The 20,432-nt window shown below is 54.0% G+C and overlaps 10 protein-coding genes across 10 annotated transcripts; 5 read left to right on the top strand and 5 right to left on the bottom strand.

Moving 5' to 3' along the window:
* Positions 1-12: 12 nt before the first annotated feature.
* Positions 13-1,299, top strand: BBK36DRAFT_1135200 (ubiquinol cytochrome reductase). The gene is made up of 4 exons (XM_024892554.1): positions 13-351; positions 543-631; positions 705-1,038; positions 1,094-1,299. The coding sequence occupies exons 1-3, from the start codon at positions 57-59 to the stop codon at positions 1,035-1,037; spliced, it is 717 nt and encodes a 238-aa protein (XP_024750221.1). The 5' UTR covers positions 13-56; the 3' UTR covers position 1,038; positions 1,094-1,299.
* Positions 1,300-1,598: 299 nt separating this feature from the next.
* On the bottom strand, positions 1,599-3,482 carry BBK36DRAFT_1198809 (T-complex protein 1; the record flags this gene model as incomplete). The annotated part of the gene is made up of 3 exons (XM_024897057.1): positions 1,599-3,125; positions 3,255-3,340; positions 3,395-3,482. 3 exons carry the CDS (start codon positions 3,480-3,482, stop codon positions 1,599-1,601), a joined length of 1,701 nt encoding a protein of 566 aa, XP_024750220.1.
* Positions 3,483-4,159: 677 nt separating this feature from the next.
* On the top strand, positions 4,160-5,892 carry BBK36DRAFT_1168416 (prolyl-tRNA synthetase; the record flags this gene model as incomplete). Its single annotated transcript, XM_024895180.1, has 2 exons — positions 4,160-4,593; positions 4,650-5,892. The coding sequence occupies 2 exons, from the start codon at positions 4,160-4,162 to the stop codon at positions 5,890-5,892; spliced, it is 1,677 nt and encodes a 558-aa protein (XP_024750219.1).
* Positions 5,893-6,120: 228 nt separating this feature from the next.
* BBK36DRAFT_1117395 (hypothetical protein) lies at positions 6,121-7,353 on the bottom strand (the record flags this gene model as incomplete). The annotated part of the gene is made up of 1 exon (XM_024890345.1): positions 6,121-7,353. One exon carries the CDS (start codon positions 7,351-7,353, stop codon positions 6,121-6,123), a length of 1,233 nt encoding a protein of 410 aa, XP_024750218.1.
* Positions 7,354-8,778: 1,425 nt separating this feature from the next.
* Positions 8,779-9,552, top strand: BBK36DRAFT_160461 (hypothetical protein; the record flags this gene model as incomplete). The annotated part of the gene is made up of 1 exon (XM_024897699.1): positions 8,779-9,552. One exon carries the CDS (start codon positions 8,779-8,781, stop codon positions 9,550-9,552), a length of 774 nt encoding a protein of 257 aa, XP_024750217.1.
* A 222-nt stretch (positions 9,553-9,774) lies between these two features.
* BBK36DRAFT_1083734 (hypothetical protein) lies at positions 9,775-10,869 on the bottom strand (the record flags this gene model as incomplete). Its single annotated transcript, XM_024888939.1, has 1 exon — positions 9,775-10,869. A coding segment is annotated over one exon (1,095 nt), but the record flags the coding sequence as incomplete, so codon positions are not given.
* A 930-nt stretch (positions 10,870-11,799) lies between these two features.
* On the bottom strand, positions 11,800-12,940 carry BBK36DRAFT_1140662 (S-adenosyl-L-methionine-dependent methyltransferase; the record flags this gene model as incomplete). The annotated part of the gene is made up of 4 exons (XM_024893398.1): positions 11,800-11,982; positions 12,077-12,254; positions 12,366-12,469; positions 12,566-12,940. 4 exons carry the CDS (start codon positions 12,938-12,940, stop codon positions 11,800-11,802), a joined length of 840 nt encoding a protein of 279 aa, XP_024750215.1.
* Positions 12,941-15,401: 2,461 nt separating this feature from the next.
* Positions 15,402-16,670, top strand: BBK36DRAFT_1198799 (hypothetical protein; the record flags this gene model as incomplete). Its single annotated transcript, XM_024897056.1, has 1 exon — positions 15,402-16,670. One exon carries the CDS (start codon positions 15,402-15,404, stop codon positions 16,668-16,670), a length of 1,269 nt encoding a protein of 422 aa, XP_024750214.1.
* A 514-nt stretch (positions 16,671-17,184) lies between these two features.
* BBK36DRAFT_1117396 (terpenoid cyclases/Protein prenyltransferase) lies at positions 17,185-18,661 on the bottom strand (the record flags this gene model as incomplete). The annotated part of the gene is made up of 4 exons (XM_024890346.1): positions 17,185-17,517; positions 17,588-17,874; positions 17,955-18,000; positions 18,059-18,661. The coding sequence occupies 4 exons, from the start codon at positions 18,659-18,661 to the stop codon at positions 17,185-17,187; spliced, it is 1,269 nt and encodes a 422-aa protein (XP_024750213.1).
* A 595-nt stretch (positions 18,662-19,256) lies between these two features.
* BBK36DRAFT_1158844 (hypothetical protein) lies at positions 19,257-19,917 on the top strand (the record flags this gene model as incomplete). The annotated part of the gene is made up of 2 exons (XM_024894150.1): positions 19,257-19,394; positions 19,480-19,917. 2 exons carry the CDS (start codon positions 19,257-19,259, stop codon positions 19,915-19,917), a joined length of 576 nt encoding a protein of 191 aa, XP_024750212.1.
* Between the last annotated feature and the right edge of the window lie 515 nt (positions 19,918-20,432).

Raw genomic sequence — 20,432 nt, 5'->3', positions numbered from 1 at the left:
CCTCTCTCGCACGCCGTCACCGACACAACAACCACCGTAACAAAAAAAGAGCAGCAATGGCGCCTCTCGCAACTGCCACCCGCCTGTGCCTGCGCTCGGCCACGGCCGCCACCAAGCCCGCCGCCGTGCGCGCGCTGAGCTCGACTGCGGCCTGCCAGGCCGGCGATTCCACCGGGGCGGCGGCGTACAGCAGCCCGTTCAAGCTCAAGGGCGAGAGCAAGGCCAGCCAGGTCCCCGACTTTGGAAAGTACCTGTCCAAGGGCAACGAGACGACCAACAAGCTGTTCAGCTACTTCATGGTTGGCACCATGGGCGCGATTACGGCTGCCGGAGCGAAGAGCACTGTTCAAGGTGGGTGCTTCTTTGTTTGTCAGCGGGATATTGGAAGGGGGGTTAGGAGATGGCCAAGGGGAGACATTGGGGGGGCTCGGGATGAGCTGGGATTCGGTGCTGGAGGGCCATTGAAGCGTTGGAGGAGCTGGATTGGAGCAATTGAGTTGTTCTTTTGGAAATGCATGGAAGCTAACGTTGGTGTGCTGCAGAGTTCCTCGTCAACATGTCTGCCTCTGCCGACGTTTTGGCCATGGCCAAGGTCGAGGTCGACCTGAACACCATCCCGGAGGGCAAGAACGTGAGCACACTCCCGAGCGAAACAACCCTCCACCAGACCAAAAAGTTCATGACTAACTCAATGTCCCCCGCAGGTCATCATCAAATGGCGCGGCAAGCCCGTCTTCATCCGCCACCGAACCCAGGACGAGATCGAGCAGGCCAACAAGGTCAACGTCGCCTCCCTGCGCGACCCCCAGGCCGACGAGGACCGCGTCAAGCGCCCCGAGTGGCTCGTCATGCTCGGCGTCTGCACCCACCTGGGATGCGTGCCCATCGGCGAGGCCGGCGACTACGGCGGCTGGTTCTGCCCCTGCCACGGCTCGCACTACGACATCTCCGGCCGGATACGCAAGGGCCCTGCGCCGCTCAACCTCGAGATTCCCGAGTACGACTTCCCCGAGGATGACAAGCTTATCATCGGTTAAAGCGGACATGTTGTGTGTGTGTGTGTGAAGACGTGAGGGGTGGAGATGGGAAGAAAAGGAGGGAACTGTCCTGTCGCCAGACGATTGTAACAGTACTTGGGGGGAGAGGAACATAAAATCGGCGAACGAGAGAGACAGCTCCTGAAGAAGAGAAGAAAGTACATAAGTCGTCTTGGGATGATTAAAACACCGACAAAACCATAGATTTTTCCTCTTCAAGGCGGTCAAGTCATTCCTGGGGATGGAGGCATGATTGAGGGGGGTTGGATGGGTTGGTTGAAACCAAGCTATGGATAAGACGGTGCGTTCTCATTTTTGCTGGGAATGGGATGCGCCAACAACTTTCCTTGTTTCTTAGACGTGAGCCGTGTGCAGCATTGTATAAATAAAAAACATTCTTACAAAAAGAGGACTACTTTTCCTACAATAGGAGATTGCGAGGGCATCACGATGAGTGTGTCATAAATGAGAACGCAGCTTGCAGCCAAGAGTATTATAGACAGAGTACAGTAATTTTAGATATCTTTTTGTCTATCAAACACCAACATCCCCATGTCCAGATCAGTGACCGTGGCCATCGTCCTCGGCGGGCTGCTCCGGATCCAGCTTGATCAGCGTGTCAATCCGCATGATGCTGATGCATGCCTCGACCGCACTCTTCAGCTGGCGGACCTTGCTTATGCTGGGCTCCAGCACGCCGAGCTTGATCTCGTCCACGACCCGGCCCTTGGTGAGGTCCAGGCCGTAGTTCTTGTACCCCTTCTTCTTGGCAATCGTCTTCTCGTCCTCGTTGGCGTCGCCCTCCTGGATGCGCTGTGACAGGGCGTGCCTGGAGCGCAGCTGGGCGACGAGCTCGGCGGCGTCCTTGGCGGCGTTGACGGCGAGCGTCTTGGGGATGACGAGCAGGGACTGGGCGAACTCGCCAATGGCCAGCTGCTCGCGCGAGCCGACGGTGCCGGCAAACTCCTCGAGGTAGATGTGCAGAGCAGTCTCGACGGCGCCGCCACCGGGGACGATGCTGCCGCTCTCCAGCGTCCGCTTGACGGCGCACAGGGAGTCGTGGACTGACCGCTCAATCTCGTCGAGGGAGTACTCGTTGGGTCCTCGCAGGATGACCGAGGCCGAGGAGTGGGACTTGGTGCCCTTGATCAGGATGCACTCGTCGTCCGAGATGCGCTCCTGGACGACCTCCTCGGCATGGCCCAGGTAAGAGGGCTCAAACTTCTCGTCACCGTTCAGATCGGAGAGCGTGCTGAGCAGAGTGCCGCCGGTGGCCTTGGCAATTCGCCTCAGGTCCTCCTTCTTGCATCTCCTGACACCCATGGCGCCCTTCTCAACCATCATCTTCAACACCATATCATCAATACCCTTGGTGGTAAGGATGACGTTGGCGCCAGCCTTGAGGATCATCTCCACTCTCTCAATGATCATACCAGACTCACGTGCACGGATGGCCTCGAGCTGCTGGGGGTCGTCGACGGTGATCTGAACGCCGAGCTTCATCCTCTCCTTTTGCAGGTTCATGTCCAGAAGGGCAATCTTGGCATCCTGAACACGCGTGGGCATGGCCTGGGAAGCAACTGTGCAGTTCAGGGCATAGCCCTTGACCAGGACGGACTCGAGAGCGCTCTTTCCGTGCGCCTTGAGCAGGTTGACGGCCTTGACGGGGTATTTGGCCTCGTTCTTGTTGTTGGTGGTCTTGACCGCCTGGATGGCGTCGACGACCAGGTCGGCGAAGAAGTCGGAGTCGGCACCGATGATCTTGCTGGACATGGACGTCTTGGCAATGTTGAGGAGGGATTCCCGGCCGAGGTTGTCGACCTTGATGCTGACGTTCTCGTTCAGGTACTTGATGGCCTCTCGCAGGGCCAGTCGGTAGCCGGTGATGATGGTGGTGGGGTGGATGCGGTTCTTCATCAGCTCGTTGCCTCTCCGGAGCAGCTCGGCGGCGATGAGGACGACGGATGTGGTGCCATCGCCGACCTCCTTGTCCTGCTGCTGGGCCAGGTCCACCAGGATCTTTCCGGCGGGATCTTCGACGTCGAGGAGGGTGAGGATCGTGGCACCGTCGTTTGTTACCGTGACGTCCTATTTGAAGTAACACGAGATTGTAAGCAAGCTGTCGAGATGCGATGTGGTTTCGAGTTGCTTCGTCGATGCGAAATAGGGGGGGACTGCAGAGGTCCCAATCGAGGGGCAGTCGGTGTATGTACTCACGCCAATGTCGTCCACCATCATCTTATCAAGACCGCTGGGGCCGAAGGAGCTCTTGACCACATTGGCAATGGCTTGTGTCGCCAGAACTGCGTCTGTTAGTCCATTAACTCTTCCGGCTCATGGGCAGCAGCCCAACGCACCGTTTTGGTCTCGAATATCGGATCCGGAAATCTTCGTGCCACCCAGGAAAAGGGTGCCGTTCCGCGGCTGCTCAAACAGGGCTGCCATGACGATAGCTGTGGTATGTTCCGCCTAACCGTTGCTGCAGTGGTTCAAGCGGATGGTGGTCAACAAGAACAAAAGGAGTGGTGCAGGTTGAAGGTTCCAGAATCGACAGCTTCTGCCTTGAGTCTCCAATCGTGGCCCTGGCTTACCTCCAAGCTGCGAAGCTCATGTAATGGCGGCACTTGTCCGTCCCGCTGCCCCTCGACTTTTTTGTCGGAAGCACAGATTGTTCCAGCTCCGGCGCTGCGACAACGAGCCACGACACGCCAGAGCAGCGCCTGAGCGACGCCTCCCACGGCGCTGGCAGCCCCTCCAAGCCCCCGACGTTCCAGCACCCGCGAGCCCTGATTGGGCGCCGCTCAGGGGACGTTGAAATTTCCCTGCCGTGCCCCTCCTTTTTGGGCGGCGAGGGACAGCCGGACTGATAGCGGGGCAGCCCGCGCGAGACTGGAGGCATCGAATCTCTCGTGACTCTTTTTTTCGACGGAACCTCATCCTTTCTGTTGCGCATCTGCAGTGTGAGTCAAGCCCTGAACTTGTCGCTGCAGCCGGGACGAGCTCTGTGTCATACCTGCGGCTATATAGCATATAATAGCAGGTAGGCCTCTGTCGGAAGTTCCTCCAAGCGCGAGAGTCGCCGCAAGCTCACCAACAACGCAGACCGGAAAACCAAGTACACGATGGAGAACGCCGCCGACCAGCCCAAGGAGCCCTCCAAGAGCGCCCTCAAGAAGGCCGAGAAGCAGGCCAAGATGGCTGCCGACAAGGCCGCAAAGGCCGCCAAGCAGGCTGCGCTCCCCGTCGTGGGCGGCAAGAAGACGGACGACATCATTGGCATCACCGTCACCAAGGCTGAGAACTTCCCGGCCTGGTACCAGGAGGTCGTCCTCAAGGGCGAGATGGTCGAGTACTACCAGGAGATCTCGGGCTTCTTCGTCCTGCGCCCGCTGTCCATGCACATCTGGAACGTGATCCGGAAGTGGTTCCAGGAGCGCATCGAGCTGATGGGTGTCGAGGAGACCAGCTTCCCCATGTTCCTCTCCTCCAAGTCTCTGGAGAAGGAGAAGGATCACGTCGAGGGCTTTGCACCTGAACTGGCCTGGGTGACTAAGGCGTACGTATTGCATGATTTGGAATTTGGAGAGAGACTTGTATACTGACTCCTGCCAGTGGTGACAAGGATCTCGAGGTTCCCGTCGCGATCCGTCCCACCTCCGAGGCCGTCATGTACCCCTACTACGCCAAGTGGATTCGCAGCCACCGAGACCTTCCCCTTCGACTCAACCAGTGGAACTCGGTTGTCCGATGGGAGGCCAAGCAGACCACCCCCTTCCTGCGAACGAGAGAGTTCCTCTGGCAGGAGGGCCACACTGCTCACCTGACCGAGGAGCTTGCCGGAAAGGAGGTTCTGGAGATTCTGGAGCTGTATGCCGGCGTCTACGAGCAGCTTCTGGCTGTCCCCGTTGTCCGAGGGCGAAAGACGGAGAACGAGAAGTTTGCGGGTGGTTACTACACGACCACTGTCGAGGGCTACATCCCCTCCAACGGACGCGGTATCCAGGGTGCCACGTCCCACTGCCTGGGCCAGAACTTTAGCAAAATGTTCGACATTACTGTTGAGGACCCCGCCAACAAGGGCTCCCACATCCACGTCTGGCAGAACTCGTGGGGTCTGTCCACCCGTGTCATTGGTGTCATGATCATGGTGCACGGTGACGACAAGGGTCTCGTCCTTCCTCCCAGGATCGCCAAGACTCAGACCATCCTGATCCCCGTCGGCATCAACAAGAACACGACTCCCGAGGACAGGAAGAAGCACGAGGACCAGCTGGACGGCATCCGGGATACCCTGCGCAAGGCTGGTGTCCGCGCCGAGTCCGACTGGAGAGAGGGCTACACCCCTGCCTGGAAGTTCAACGACTGGGAGCTCAAGGGTGTCCCTCTGCGAATCGAGTTTGGCCCCAAGGACGCCGCCAAGGAGGTGGTCAGCTGGGCGCGACGAGACACGGGCGAGAAGGGCACCATCCCCATTGCCGAGGTCGCCACCAAGGTGCCCGAGCTCCTGGAGACTATCCAGGCCGACATGTACGCCAAGGCCGAGAAGTCGTTCCGCGAGCACCGCCTGCAGATCACCAAGTGGGACGATGTTCTCCCCTCCCTGGACAACAAGAACGTTGTCCTGATTCCCTTCTGCGGCGACGGCAAGTGCGAGGACCGCATCAAGGAGCTCACCACGCGCGAGGACACCCAGCCCGACGTCCCCGAGAGCCAGAAACTCCCCTCCATGGGCATGAAGAGTCTGTGCATTCCTTTCGAGCAGCCCGAGGGCATTGTTGTCGGCGAGACGGAGTGTCTCAACCCCGAGTGCCAGCACAAGGCGCAGTTCTGGACCATGTTTGGTAGAAGCTACTAAAGTGCGAGATGGGTTGATGGTGCATAGAAGGAGTTGATGTGTAAAAGGGACGGTTCATGTAGCTCACTTGTGATTTGCGGTGCGATTTGATACTCAGAGGGCGAGGGATGCAGAGGGATAAAATACTAAACGATTTCATGATTCTCCATTTCTATGCTGGCCCTTTCTTTTTTACTCTTTCCCTTTGTGAGCGTATCTCTACATCTATATCCAATTCTATCGTCGAAACTAGCACCACTCGAATCTCTCGTTGGCAACCCAGTCCAAGTCTTCCGCAGACCCCTCGCCGAACCAGTTCAGACTGGCCAAGTTCTTGTCTTGCCTTACAACAAACGTAGTCTGAAATTCAGCAGCAGCCTCAGCAGCCCTCCTGACTCTGGCGTTGGGATTCCAGATCTCGACCTTTGAGCATTTCCAGTCCCTGGCCTCCCTCTCCGCGACCCGGAAAATGCCCACGACTGCCTCGGACAGCTCTTCATCGGGAATGCTCTCGTCCTCAATGACAAAGCGGAGGAAACTCAAGAGGTTCTTCTCCGGCTTCTCAGGGCCGCCGTAATGGTTCCTCTCGAACCAGGCCCAGACACGAGATCCCGTCGAGGGAGAGGTGTACAGCGCGCCGTGAACGGAGGGTTTCCTGCCAAAGGAAGCGTTACAGATGAAGCCCTCGCGATACAAGTGCCACTGCAAAGCATCCACGTCCGGAATCACAGCGACCCTCGTCTTTGACGCGTCCACAGGGTTAGGCTTTGCGATTTCCTTTCGGAGAAGCGCCTCGTCTTTCTCTGCGAGTTCCGAAAGATGCTCTTCGCCCAGAAGAGTAATGTTGTTGTTGTTGTTGTTGTTGTTGCTGCTGCTTGGTTCCGGTTCCGGTTCGGGGGGGGTTTTTTGTTCCCTCACGCGGTACTCGAGCTGCGTGTTCTCGAGGGGGATCCAGCCGTGCTTTGCGTAGAACTGCTTGCCAATGTCTGAAAAGAGGACGGAAAAGGCGGGCTCGCCGCCGCCCGTTTCCCGGTGCTGGCCGGCCATGTAGCCCCTCAGCAGCTCCATCATCTTGCCCGCGTACCCCCTCCCGCGGAACGCCTTGTTGGTGAAGACGCTGGCGACGCCGTACGCCACGACGTCGCGCACCGTTCCGGAGACGGGGTCCCTGACGAGGGCGCGTTTGCGCAGGGTCTCGCAGGCGGCGAGCACGGGCCGCTCTTCATCATCATCATCATCCTTGGAGGAGGAGACGGGAAAGCTAGAGTCTGTGAGGATCCAGTTGGTGATGCCGCCGTTGCGGGCGAGGGGGATGGAGAGGAGGTATTCCTCGCGCTCGAGGTAGGCGGGGACGGTGAGGCTGTTGCCCCATTCTGTCTGGTTGTAGAGCCAGGTGCGGATGCGTTCTTTGGGGGTTGGGTTTGTGAGGGTGATGGTTGGGGAGGTGGAGGGGGGGAGGGAGGACGGGGATGAGGTTGGCATGGTTGGGAGGTTGTAAGACGAATGGGAGCGTGAGTGAGTAGTGGTGTATGGGCTCAATGTGTATGAGACTGTGTGTCGGTGTGAGTGTGAGTGGTGATAGTTTCGTTGCCGTATGCAGCAAGGTGGTGGGTTTGAGTCTTGAAGTGTGTGCTGCGTGGTACGATGTATGTACTCTCCGCCCTTGTAGTCTCAGGTACCTACGCGGTGGGTGCTGCACTTACAGAAGGGGAAAAGAAGAAGAAGAAGAAGAAGAAGAAGACGACGAATTAGCCTCTCGTATGAGGTACAGAAAAGTGTCTCATATCGTGGGGGTGCTACTAACGTAGAGTCATTCGAGATGCTAAACTACCTACCTTGAGTGCCCAGAATATGCGATTGGTCCGTTCGCAAGAGTTGCTGCAGATACCCCGCTGCTTGGGGAGGTCACGGTGAGACCAAACCGGCAGTTGGGCGGAGAGGCTCGTGTGAGTTTACCCAGTGCATCTGGCATCTTGTAATTCTTCAGTCATTCGCGATTGGAAAAAGCATCCGGTGCCAGGTACCTTATGTTTGGAGGATCATACCGTAAGGTATGAATGTCAGGGGAGAAAAGGGCAGCAGTATAAAGAAGCAGGCGATATGCGAGCGCTGGACTGTTGCAGTAGTTAGGACAGTCAGTCAGTGTACGTACAGAACTTGGATACAATGCAATAGTTTTCACTTTTGGTTCTTCTTTTCTCTGGACTTGCGACGCAAGCATGGTCGCTACTTCGATTTTATGAGACGTCACGATGCCCGATACTGCATCTAAAGAAGCACCAACCAGCAGCCGCCGGGGGACATGACAGGTCTGGTACCTACTTTCTTACCCCATACGTTTTGCTTACTCCACGCTGGTATTACCCCAGAATCTGTAGTCAGAAGACAAAAGGCGTTGTATTAGTCGGAACATGACTGGCATGCCTGACATGATTATATTGATGCGTTTCATTGGCTACCTTATATCGCTCAGGGATGAAATACCATTGGGCGGCATGCAGATCAGATTGATGATGGATGAGATCTGCTAGTATCTGACATGGCACCCAGATGATGACTGCATGCTATACAGCCTTGAACATGGATCGCCAGCAGCCTTGTCCCAGTTCTCGGCAGATGCAATGGTGGTTTAGTCTGGGGGCTGACAAGATGGCAGTATCTCTGCGGCCTTTGAGAAGCGGCACTTGCAGCCCAGCAGTTGGAAGACATACTACATGCTCTCAGCAACGTGTCTCTCAATTCTTGCCCTCTTCTTTTCTTTCGTCTGGCGCAACGTCGACTCAATACCGATTGTCCAGGCAGAGACGACGAAGTGAGATTGCAGAGCGTAAAGTAGCAGTACCATCTTGGAGGCATCCGTTGCTCTCTGTAGGAAAGCCGTCCAATGCAGCAAAGAAATCCGACGCAATGGAGACCAATTCACCATCAGATGCAACCATCAACCCAACGAATATACATGGTCCAACAAGCCCAGAAATAGGATTCGTCTTTTCCCACGCTGGATTATCCGCAAACTATCAAGACGAGCATGTACCCTTCAGCAGCCCTCCCAATCTCAGCCCAAGCCTCCCCCAAAGCAACATCTTCGACCCCGAATTCTGGCAAGACAACGTCCCCCTGCTCATCCGGAGCAACGTCGCCGTCCAGTCCGCAAACCTGGCCGTCCTCATCCTCATCTTCGCCCAGTCCGCAGCCGGCATGGGCACCAACCACTACGGCAAAGCCCTCTGGCACTACGGCCGCGCCCTGCGACTCGTCCGAGAGGACACGAGCACATCATCTTCCCGGGCGGAGAGCCTCCGGCCCGCCATCCTCTGCTGCCTGTTCTTCGTCATCTTCGAGATCATGAATGGGGACACGACAAGCGCGGAGTCTCACCTCTGGAATGGGGAGAATATGCTCTTGGAGCTGCAGCGCTTGGAAGCGAGACAACGCGGGGGCATTGAGTTGGGCGTGAGTGTGGATATGGATGGTGATGGTGATGGTGATGGCAATGGGCAGGGGGCCTTGAGGAGAGAATTGCCGTGTGCGCTGCAGTTTCTGGTTCTGCAGAGTGATGAGCCGAGTCTCGATTTCGAGAGGGCTGGGTACTTGGAGGCATTTCTTCGGATGGCTACGAGCAATTTGACGGAGGGAGGGTATTCAGATGAGTTGACAGAAGGCGTTGAGAGACTACTATGATTAGGACTTGATGATAACAACTAAGTCGATATCCATATAGAGATATAAAAGAAGTTCTAGGCCACTTTCGATATAGGGCTTAAGATAACATCATCTCTATAATAAAGATATATATCTACATATAGATATATATCTACATATAGATTTATATAGACATATAGATATATATAGATATATATAGATCACTTGGAGTCTATCTTCCTTAGTCTGCTTCTATTAGTGATACTCCCCGCTAGGTAAGTTATATACCTTAAAGCCGGCATTCTCAGCCAGCAGTCGCCTTCCCTCAGGGTTCCGGAAAACGTATTGGACGGCATCTCCTCCCGCTTGATTCTTAAGAACATGCTTTTCGGTAATCTGCTGGTGGCTACTGGTATTCATGTTCATGTACACTTCGTTCGGCTTACCCGCAATAGTTCCGATGATCAGTGTAGCCCGCTTGTACTTGACGAGGGCAGAGGGAAATGTGTGATCGTTCCGGCAGATCCATATCAGTCTTTTCCACTCTTCACTGGGCCAGTAGACGCGTAGGACCTCTGAGCCGGACAGTCTTTCGACGCATGCGGTCGGGATTTCGACGTGGACGATAACGACACTGGTATCATTGCCCCGACGCCGCGTCCAGCAGGCGTCCCGTATCGCGACATCTCGGTCAACGGCGAAGTAATATGCAGAATCGTCGGAACAAAAGTCTGTTGGCGGTCGCGAAACAAGGCGTTGAATCGCGACGGTGCCATCTTCGTCGAACAAGTTTTCCGCGCGAGCCTGGCTCATGCCCCGATACAGGGTTAGAGAGCCCGGTGCGTTTTGAAGAGCAGCCTCTGACAGCGCCGTATGCTGCTCTGAGGTTCCGGGAGTAGACCGAATGGTTTGAGAAGCAGGGGAGCCGTTAGAACATCGAGCTGCCCCGAGAATCTCTTCCTCTCTCTGCATTGGGGCCCTTTGAATCATCCGAAGTGCATCCCACCTGGTCTCGATCGTGTCCCGTATCCAAAACAGACACGTTTGAGTCAGTCGAATATCTCTGAACACGGGGTCCATTATGGCAGCTTGCGTTTCTGCGTTGATGCCGCATCGAGTCATGCACTCGAACCACTTCTGGTCATCCTCATCCCAAGTGTCGAGTTCCTTGCGGCCGTACGAGAAGCCAATGATGGGATCAAGGAAGGGCATCTCGAATATCGGGTCCGTGTCAGGGATTGGTTGACCCTGGGGAATTGGGGCAGTCCAATCATGCCAAATCTTGGCTGCCGAATCATCATTATAGCCCAGATATTTGATGGTGGCCAAGGAGACTAGTTGCTCCGGGATTGTAGAGTATGCATCATCTGGCTGCGAAGCCGTCAAAGCAGGGCTCAACGGCGAGGGTAAAGGGACATGGCTGTATTCTTTGTCTGAAGAGTGATTCAGTCGTCGCTTGTGAATTCGAACAGACCCCTCCGAAGCTGCGGGGACTAAGAGGCCCTGGTTGGCGAGAACCTCTTTGTCGTTGGGAGATATCATAGACATGCTTGTGACGGAAACCAGGGGGGGAACAAACCATAAACACAAGATGGGACTGTAGAGGTTCTCCGCCAAGATCAAAGGCTAGGACAATGCTTGAAGAAGATGACACAGAGTTGAGACAAGAGGCAGGAGAGATGGAAGAAGGCGGGACAGAGCTGGAGGACAAGTGAATGTAATGTAAGATGGACTTGAAGTGAAATTTGAAGTGAATGGGGGAGAAGGGTCGGCGAATGCGCTGCCTATTTATGCATGGCATCGAATGCCGGTATGGCGTAGTTTATGAGATGCCACCCCAACAATTTTGGCGTCAGTATACAACGATATGCTGCCATAGGCATCGTTTAGCTGTCTTCGGGTGAAGTTGTAGTTTGAGGCTTCTCGCCGATGGATAAGCCATCGACCAAATTATGTAGCCAAGAGAAGGTTTAAGGCGCGTAAGCCTCACGAGTCAAAGCTAACCTCTATTCAACCAGCCTATAGCAAGGACTTTTGAGCTTCCCCATGTGACAGCAGCGATATAAAGGGCATGGCCGACTCAGATAGATCGCTTGATGGTTTGCTGTCAAATGCCACAAGTGCTAGAGACATGGCCTGTAACTGGAAGTTCATAATTTGGAGGCGACTGGAACTCAGAAGCCAACATGAAGGCAAGCCGACCGTGGATCTCCGCAAACAACCTGGTGGCTTGTTTTATGGAGCTAACGAACAGTAAATGAAGGTTTCTAGGTAAAGTGCTTCAACCTAGTGGGCTCTCCTAAAGCGAAAGGACAAAATGGGTGGCAGCTGCGGAAAGTTGGCCGTGGCATACGCCCTCTCTGGAACAGCATCCCCCTTCGTGAAACCGGGCTCCTCGAGAGCATCCAAAGTCAAGCCTCTCTTGAAGAACGTGCCCAGGAGCTCATGCAGAGGGCGGTGGAAGTAAAGCTAGGTAAGGTAGGTCAGTATCAATCCATTGTCAGGTACTCGATACCCCTTCCCATCCATCCGGATATTGATAGGGGCGCGCTGCTCGGCTTACCTGGGGTGTCTCTTGTCCCACAGCAAACACGCCCTTGACAGGCTTCACGTGGAGATATTCGCTGATTGATTTGCTGCGGTTGATGATCTGGGAGCCCGTTTGGGGGTCATATGTCACCTCGACGGTGCGGGAATAGGTGGAGGTCATGAAGACTGGGTGAAGAAGAGTCGCCACGAAGCTGGGCAGAGGAGTTATCCAGCGTCAGTATTTCAAGCTCCAAATGTAGCATAGAGTGGAACGGAGAGAGAGAAGGGGCGTCAAAGGAATTGCTGGAAGATCGACAACTTACACGCCATCTTCCTTGAGGAGCTTCGGAAGCGCTTCGGCAAGGGGATCGAATGTGGCCACATCCATGAGGGCCATGTTCATGAGGACAATGTCGAAGCCGCCAATCTTGAAGGTTCATCAGTAAGCCATTAAGCATACTAACGGACAAAAGGAAGCACTTCATGAGAGCCACATAGGAGAAAAGGGGACGCAAAGCATCACCTCGGCCGCCTTCTCAACTAGAGGCGCGAAATCCCCTTCTTCCGTAACATCTAACTTGCGAAACGAAATTTTGCCCGCCTGATGGCTATCCAAGTGTCTCTTTGCCAGCTCGAGCATGCCAAAAGTGCCGTCCGTGGCAATGATGCTGGAGGCGCCGTTGTCAGCGAGCCAGCGGGCGCAGAGACCGTTGCCCGTGGCCAGCTCCAAGGCGGCGCAATCCCTCTTGCCGAGGGCCGGGCCAAGGAGGCGCTCGAGAGATGGCTTTTGGAGCCGTTTCCAGTATATGTTGCCTTCTTTGCCGATGCCAGAGTCCCAGAATTCGGCGTTCTTTTCCCATATGGAGAGGACTTCTTGATTGAGATTGGAGGCTGACATTGTTGCTTTGTTGTGCTGGTGAATGGATATTGAAATCCTGCCTCGTCAAGTAAAAGTTATAGGAAGAGAGGTAGAGACAGAAAAAGCATATGCTGGTTGACTTGTGCTCGTAAAGCTACATGTATAGCTCTCTCGGCCTTTTAGCAAGTGAGGTATCTGCAGTTCGCCGAATGAGTCAGTCGGCGACGTACATGCAGCGATTCACAGCTACTCCTCTGTCTGGCACTAATACCTGGCAACCTAAACTTGGCTACCTAGAATTACGATAGTGCCACGTTATCATCCCTGCTATAGTATGATAGGAAATAATAGCATTATACTTGCTGCTATTATCGCTATATCTCTCTAGTATAGCTATCAACTGTCACTTCCTATCTTAGTAGAGTATATCAAACTGTAAGCTATACCTACCTACTGCCTAAAGAGCTGCGAGGCAACTCGTCCATCCTCGGCCTGCCTTCTATGCCACTGCTTTATGCTCTCCGCTCGTCAAGACATGCATTCTGATGTTTGCAGTGTCAACTAATAGATCTTATCCATCATCACCGATAAACACATCCTGCATTGCGTCCTGTCTATCCTTTGTATTGAGGACCCTTTCCGTGATTTCGTGGCGACTGCCCATTCCGCCGTACACCTGGTTCGACTTGGACGCAGTCGTTCCGAGGATCAGCGAAGCTCGCGTTGACAATAGGAGAAGCCAATAATATGGTCGATAAGCAGCATTTCCAAGGACGGGTTTTGATTTTCTGGGTCCGCCCAGCGGTTCTAGACATCAGCTGCTGTTTCATCGATATGCCCAGGATACTTTGATTGTTGGTATAGACACGAGCTCTTCCGGGATTGAGGCAGGGCTTGGGAGACTCTGACTAGTCAGAATCTTCTTATCACGCGGGAATAGAATATGCATATTCTGCTGATGGTAGAGCAATGGGAAAAAAGAGCTGAAAGGAAAGGGAAGGGAAGGGGGTGAGCGCATATACGCACTTAATGAAGTTCGTCAGGTATACCACATTTCAGATAGTCATTCATACTCCTGCTATTATTGCTATATTACTCTAAGCTTATGCTTTTACCTCAAAGGCTACCTAGGTAAGGTAGATATGTCAGTATCTGCTTTCAGGAATTTGAGCACTCACTATAGCTTATGTCTTGATGCGTAGTCCTATACGTTTTCCCCCTTCGGACTTTCTTCACCTACCTACTGAAAAGTCAGATGGTAATCAACTACCAGACCAGGGAGTCTTTATGCTTTTCAAGCTACCTAGGTTGGACCATTGCTCTGGGACTGGAATTTCCTTCGTCTCCTGCCATTCGATGTCCATCTTGTCTTGCTGGTTGTTTGCCACCCATTCCGCCACGGCAGGGCATTTGGCTATAGTGGCCCAAAATGCCAATCATGTTCTTCAAGTCGCGTGACAGGACCGCCACCATTCGTTTGTTCAACATCGACAGGTATTCTCGGGCCTTCTGCAGGTCCCCGTTTGGCATGAGATATTGTGTCTTGTTGCGAGCTTCCTGTGCTGAGAGCCTGATTTTAGCCCTCTTAATCAGTGTAGGCGCAGCCAGGGAGTTTATATGATAGAGTTTAGATCTAGACAATAAGCACCCAGAATCCATCCGGCAGAATATACTAAATTGTAGCCGCAAACACTTGATACATCTCCTTTCAAACTTGCGAATACATCCACGCTTTTGTCGACAACCTTCTCAGAGGGGAGCAAAACCGGCCAACCCCCAAGACCAAAGGCCATTGATCACCGTGTATCGGGCACTCGACGCCACGGTTCAAACCCTTTGTCACCCAACGCCTCGTACTGCGACTGACTATGGTGGCCTTCAGCCCTACCGCCCGTGCCCAGGACGGGCCTACTTCACACAGCGCGACGAATATCCAGATGAATAACTACGACTACATGTTAGGATGAATATGATTTGAGGAAGCCGACGCAGGCTACTGTGGCGACGCCACTCCCTACGACAGCCCTGAATGCTACGACAATTCTGTCCAAGGGGACGCCCACTACGGCAATGTCACCTTTGGAAACTGGTAATGGCTCGCTTATGGTGACTTGTCTGAGGCTCGGTCATCTTTCTATATAACGGTATTTGTACAAGCGATATCTTCTATTGCGTTTAGTAGCCCTGTTATCAAGCCACTCGTGCTAAAATATGCTTATTTTGATGCTTGTTGAGATGCAATTCAAGCCTCGTCCGTTCTTGAAGTCAGAAACCCAACAAACCACAAATGACATGGAAAGCCCAACGAGAAGACGCACTGGCAATCACTATTAGAAGGCAAAAACCCTCCCAAGAACCTACGGCTCTCATTTCCATCATACAAACTCGCTTTCATACGTCTGTCTGCGTATATCTGCACCTACCTGACTTATATACCGCTACCCAATCCACCTACACCTCTCAGACTTACATACACACATCCCTTTCCTCATCAACCACCATGTCCAGCACATCCGTCACCAGCAGGCCTCAGGTGTCCCCCCGGCCGCTGCCCCAGGACCTGATCTCCATAGCAACACTCAGATACCTCGGCTTCGACGAGGAAGCGGCATGGTTCATCTGGTGTGACAGAGTCTGTCCGCTAGTCAGGGACGAGCACTCCCTCGACTTCAACGACGATGTGAACCAGGCATTCATCTGCCACATCATCGAGCACGTGCATGAACATGGCGGCAACACGTGCGAGGACAACGACCAGACATGGCACGAAAGCATGGCCGCCTGCGGAATCGACGTATGGACTAGAAGGGCCATCATGGATCCCATCTTCAAAAGGATTCGTCTCACCCAGTCCTGCCTCTACTGGGTTCGAGACACAATCCACCACCGGTTTCAGGCCCTCCTGGACGTCCGTGCCGCAGGGGCGCCATCTACCCCGGGATATGACCGGGCAGTCCAGAGTGCCTTGGAAGGCTCCAACGTCCCTCAGGACAGCCAGCCCGCGGAAACGGCCATGAGCAAGGCTGTCCTGGACGCTGCCGAAAGCTCATCAGGATCGTCCGTGGCCCTGTACAAGGGCATCGACAGAGCGAGCCTCGGCCATCTCTTCAAGAACAAGCTACACTCGAGCCGCATCTCCTCCCTCGCCACGAGAGGACCGACAGACGTCTCCCCCACCTCGAGCGCGTACTACTTCTACGTCGACCGGGACATTGCCGAACAGCAGGCCTGCTACATCCGACGACGCAGCTTCCTGACCCCCGTCGTCCTTGTCCAAGTGACGATACAGGAGTCGATGCTGGAGACTGGGTATCTGGGTCCGCGTCGCCAGGAGATGTATTGGCCCAGCGAGGAGTGGAAAGAGCTTGCTTTGCGATGGAAAAGGGGTGAGACGCCTTCACCGCCTATTCTGGCCGAATATATGAAAGCCCAGCTCGTCATCATCACGGCTGCGGCAAAGGCGAATCTCTTCTTTTGCAAGAATTTGAAGAGGCCGGATCGGATTACGGAGGACATGGTGATGAAGAATAAGCAGGGGAAGGATGCCGTCCAGTACTGCTTCCGGAGATATGACGGAGACCACTTCTTGGCGAAGCATGCTGAGCTGAAGATGCTGCCTTTTATGGAGGAGGAGGTGGAGGCGTGGTGCATTGAGGCTCGGGGGGAGGACGGCTTTCCTTATGTGCCGTGCGGTGTGGTGCGCCGCAGGTTCGGCAGAGGGCAAATTCAGCTGTCATCGTCATTGAGGTGGAAGAATTATTATGTTTGACTATCATTGGTCTACGTGTAGTCTTCGTCTGTCCTATGTTGTCCAATTGGTTCATTTGTTGCCCGTGTTTGTTGCCTATGATATTCGACCTCCCTGACTTCTTCAGAAATGAACGAATGCTCTGAGCATCGAACTAGTGATGTTTGTAGGAAATGGTGTAATATACGACTACCGAGTCTCAAACCCATGTACTTGTAAATGGAAACTGCATCTCAAACAGGGTGACTTTCAAAATGATACTATCCCCGAGGCGAGGATCTAGAAGACGTTTAGAAACTTTGAGACCGAGTGTCCGCAAGACAGCAGAACGTTGCGTGCAAGCCGTCTTCCCCAAGGCAGCATGTAATATCAACGGCAACCCCATATGCATGAACATAACGGCTGCTGAATGACGAGTTCCATGAAAGAAAAATCCTCACTGATACAGTGCCTTTGTCCTAGTGTGACTGATTTCATCATATGCTACTCTCCCCGTCCCCCCTATGGAGCATCAACCGCCGAGTACTAAGAACTCCTACTTGACCTTGACCATCTCCGCAGCCTTCCCCCAAAACTCATCCGCCCCCCACCCACCACGCTGTTCCCTCTGCCTCTTCAAAGACTGCAGCAGCCCATCCCTCGCTGCCTCAATCTTCCGAACCCCTTCCTTGCTGCAGCACAGTCCAGCGTCAACCTCCTTGAGCTCAGCTCCGCCCAGCAGAGCCACCGTGGTCAAGCCGAGGTACGAATGGTAAATGTCCGGAGGATCGCCGACGGACTTGCCGAAGCCGCCGATGCCGTGCTGGGTAATGCCCAGCAGGTAGTTGCAGCACGGCTGAGGGTCGTAGAAACCATCGCAGTCGAGCAGCTGCGGTACATCACCTGTCGTCAGTAGAAGCAAACTATCAAGGGGGGTTGTTGAATAAATGGAAAATTACCTTTAAAGTGCCACATGCCCACCAAGTGTAGCATGTATCGGCCTTCTTGTTCCACCTGCCGTTGAAGCCAGTGTAGGGAACCCCCACATCAAGACTCAGGTCTCCCAGCTGGGCCTCGAGGTAGTTGACGGTGTTGTCCTGGGCCTCTTCTCTCTTCGACAGATACCTGAACTGCCTGTGTGCGAGGAATCTGAGCAGTCTCTCACGGTCTGCAACGCCGCGGTCCAGCGCGCGCTTTGTCTCCCCAGTCGTAGATGCCTCAAAGTGCCGATCAAGCATCGCCAGAGCTGCAATTGCGCAGTATGCGTAGCCAGCTGTACACCATCAGTCAATCGCTCAACTCGTTACGGATCCAGGGAATGCTCACAGTGAGATTCTTCTGTTGAGGATTCCGCAATACCGCCATCATACGTCTGTTCACCCCCAGTCAGCACCGTGAGTCGCAAACGCCCAGTCCAACGCCAAACTCACCTGGACACCCCTGATATACTCAATCATCCCCTCCGTATCAATATCCTCCACCCAATCCTCATCCCCGTCCTTCACGTCCCCCCGCAGCATCCACCGAATCGAGCTCGCCAGATAGCTATGCCGCATGTCCCGCCCCCCCGTCGGCTCCCCATCCCACAACACCTGTCCAAAGCTCCCGTCACTCCTCTGCAGCTTCGTCAGCCAGCGCAGCAGCCCCTTGCGATTGACCCCCGCGAAAGCCGAGCGCTGCTCCTCCTCCGTGTCCGCTGCCAGGCCGAGCAATATCAAGGCGAAAAACGTCGCAGCGATGTTGGCCGACCCCTTGGATGCCTTGTCACCGGAAATGGAGTGGGTTGGGCTCCCACAGAAGCCGCCTTCGGGGTGCTGGAGGCTCAGGACCCAGTTTCGGACGGCGGCTCGTTCCTGAGCTGTGAAGGGGACGGACAGGAGGTCGAGGGCTGAGATGATGAAGAAGGCAAAGGTGAGCCTGGTGGAGTCGTTGGAGGTGTAGGGCGTGGGGAGGAACGTCTTGTGGCATCGCTGCCAGTATTTGATGTGCCGGGCCGTGTCCAGCTTGGGCGCCTCCTCAGCGTCTGTGCTCATAGTGACAACTGTTTGTTGGATGATAATGATATCTCAGTGAATCGATGCCATGCGTAAATCGGCGTTGCTGAGCAGTACAATGTCGACAAGTGAGGTGAGTGGTTCATCGAGCTACAGTTCTCAAGCTCCAACAGCTCTCAGCTCTCAACTCCCCACCAGCCTCATATCCCCCAAACCCCAAACACCCCACACCAAATCTACAACACGCCACACCCGCAGCGCCACAGCTCGCCAAGCTCTCTCCCAATCGATAAGAGATGCTCCTTTCTAAGCACCCAAGCATACATATGACGCCAAATCAACCACATGGTCTTCGTTCCAGCAAAAAGCTGCTTCTTCTCGATCCCCTTTCCTCCCCGTCCAAGCTCCCGGCGACTCCCTCTATTTGTCAGTTTCTACAGGAGGTGCAGCCCTCTGTCATCTACGAAGGCGGAAAAATCAACGAAATAGCCATTGCGAAAAGAAGCAACTCGTGCCACGTATACGAGCTCTCCGAAACACACTCGACCTCGACCTCAACCACACAACACCAACAACCACCCACGACCGCAAAGCACACGCAAATAACAAACAAACTTCACACCATCTGCCCACAATGGCCCTGATATCATCCACCACAATCATAACCTCCATCTCCCTCTTCCACCTCACCCTCGCCTACTTCTTCCTCTTCCGCCCCAAGACCATCGAAGACCAGGCCCTTGTCTTTGTCCTAGGCGAAAGCATGAACATTGTAAGCCTCCCTTTCCCTTCTCTCCTTATCAACGACCCAATTCCTCAAAGCGTCATGTATCTAACGTGTTACAAAAAATAAACAGCCCGCCGTCCGAGGCTTCGACGTGCCCAGCCCCGCCCTCGCCCTCCTCGCCGTCATCCTCGCCTTCTCCGGCATAAGCGACCTCGTCTCGCTCTCCATGCCCGAAGAGTTCAGCGCGCTCTACTACTGGGGCACGCAAGCCCCCCTCCGCTTCTTCCTCTCCATGGTCATGGTCGCGTACACCTACATCTTTGGCTCCAAATCGCCCATCTTCTCTTCCTCATCAACATCATCATCATCGTCATCGCGCCGTCCAGCGGGGGCCTTTGGCAAACACTCTGCTTCTGGCGCGGATCATTTGCACAACAGACTGCTCTTCTCATTCATGTTCATCGAGATGATGGCCTGGTTCTGGACGTGGATTACGCTCCGCGAAGAGCGCTCGGCTATCGTCGAGAGGATGAGGAAGCAGCACGAGCGGGAGGCCCATAGCCACTAAACCTTTTTTTCTAAGACCCTTTGGGGAGAGAGCATTATCATATCTACATTAGACAACATAGCTACAACCCGAGTATAAAAAAGAGAAAAACAACAATTAGAGAAATGCCATCTTGGAGCATTCATTCACCACAGAAATACACGGCCCGGGAGTCAAAGCAAGGAAATGTTTTAGTTCTATCGACTTCTCGAAAAGTTCTAGCTCAGTCTAAGCTGTAAGTAACACACACAACGTTAGCTATCCATCACCACCACAGCGGGTATACTACTTGTACATATAACAAAAAAAAAAGAAAGACTCTTCACTTGACAAACTTCAGCGACCCTCGAAACAGCAACGATGCAAAAAGAGCAAGAGAGAGGGTGGAAAAAGAAAGGGATTGCAGTTGTGTAAGGTAGGTATGTGTGTGTGTGCAATATACAGTCGCGGCGTTCCTTTGCCCACCCTCGCCAAACGCAGCTCACTAGAACAATAAAGGGGAAATATTATAAAAAGTAAGGATAAAGAATAGTTGG

This window comes from Trichoderma citrinoviride (genome assembly GCF_003025115.1).
Source record: "Trichoderma citrinoviride strain TUCIM 6016 unplaced genomic scaffold BBK36scaffold_6, whole genome shotgun sequence".
NCBI classification, from domain to species: domain Eukaryota; kingdom Fungi; phylum Ascomycota; class Sordariomycetes; order Hypocreales; family Hypocreaceae; genus Trichoderma; species Trichoderma citrinoviride.
This window is presented reverse-complemented; position numbering and strand designations above follow the sequence as displayed.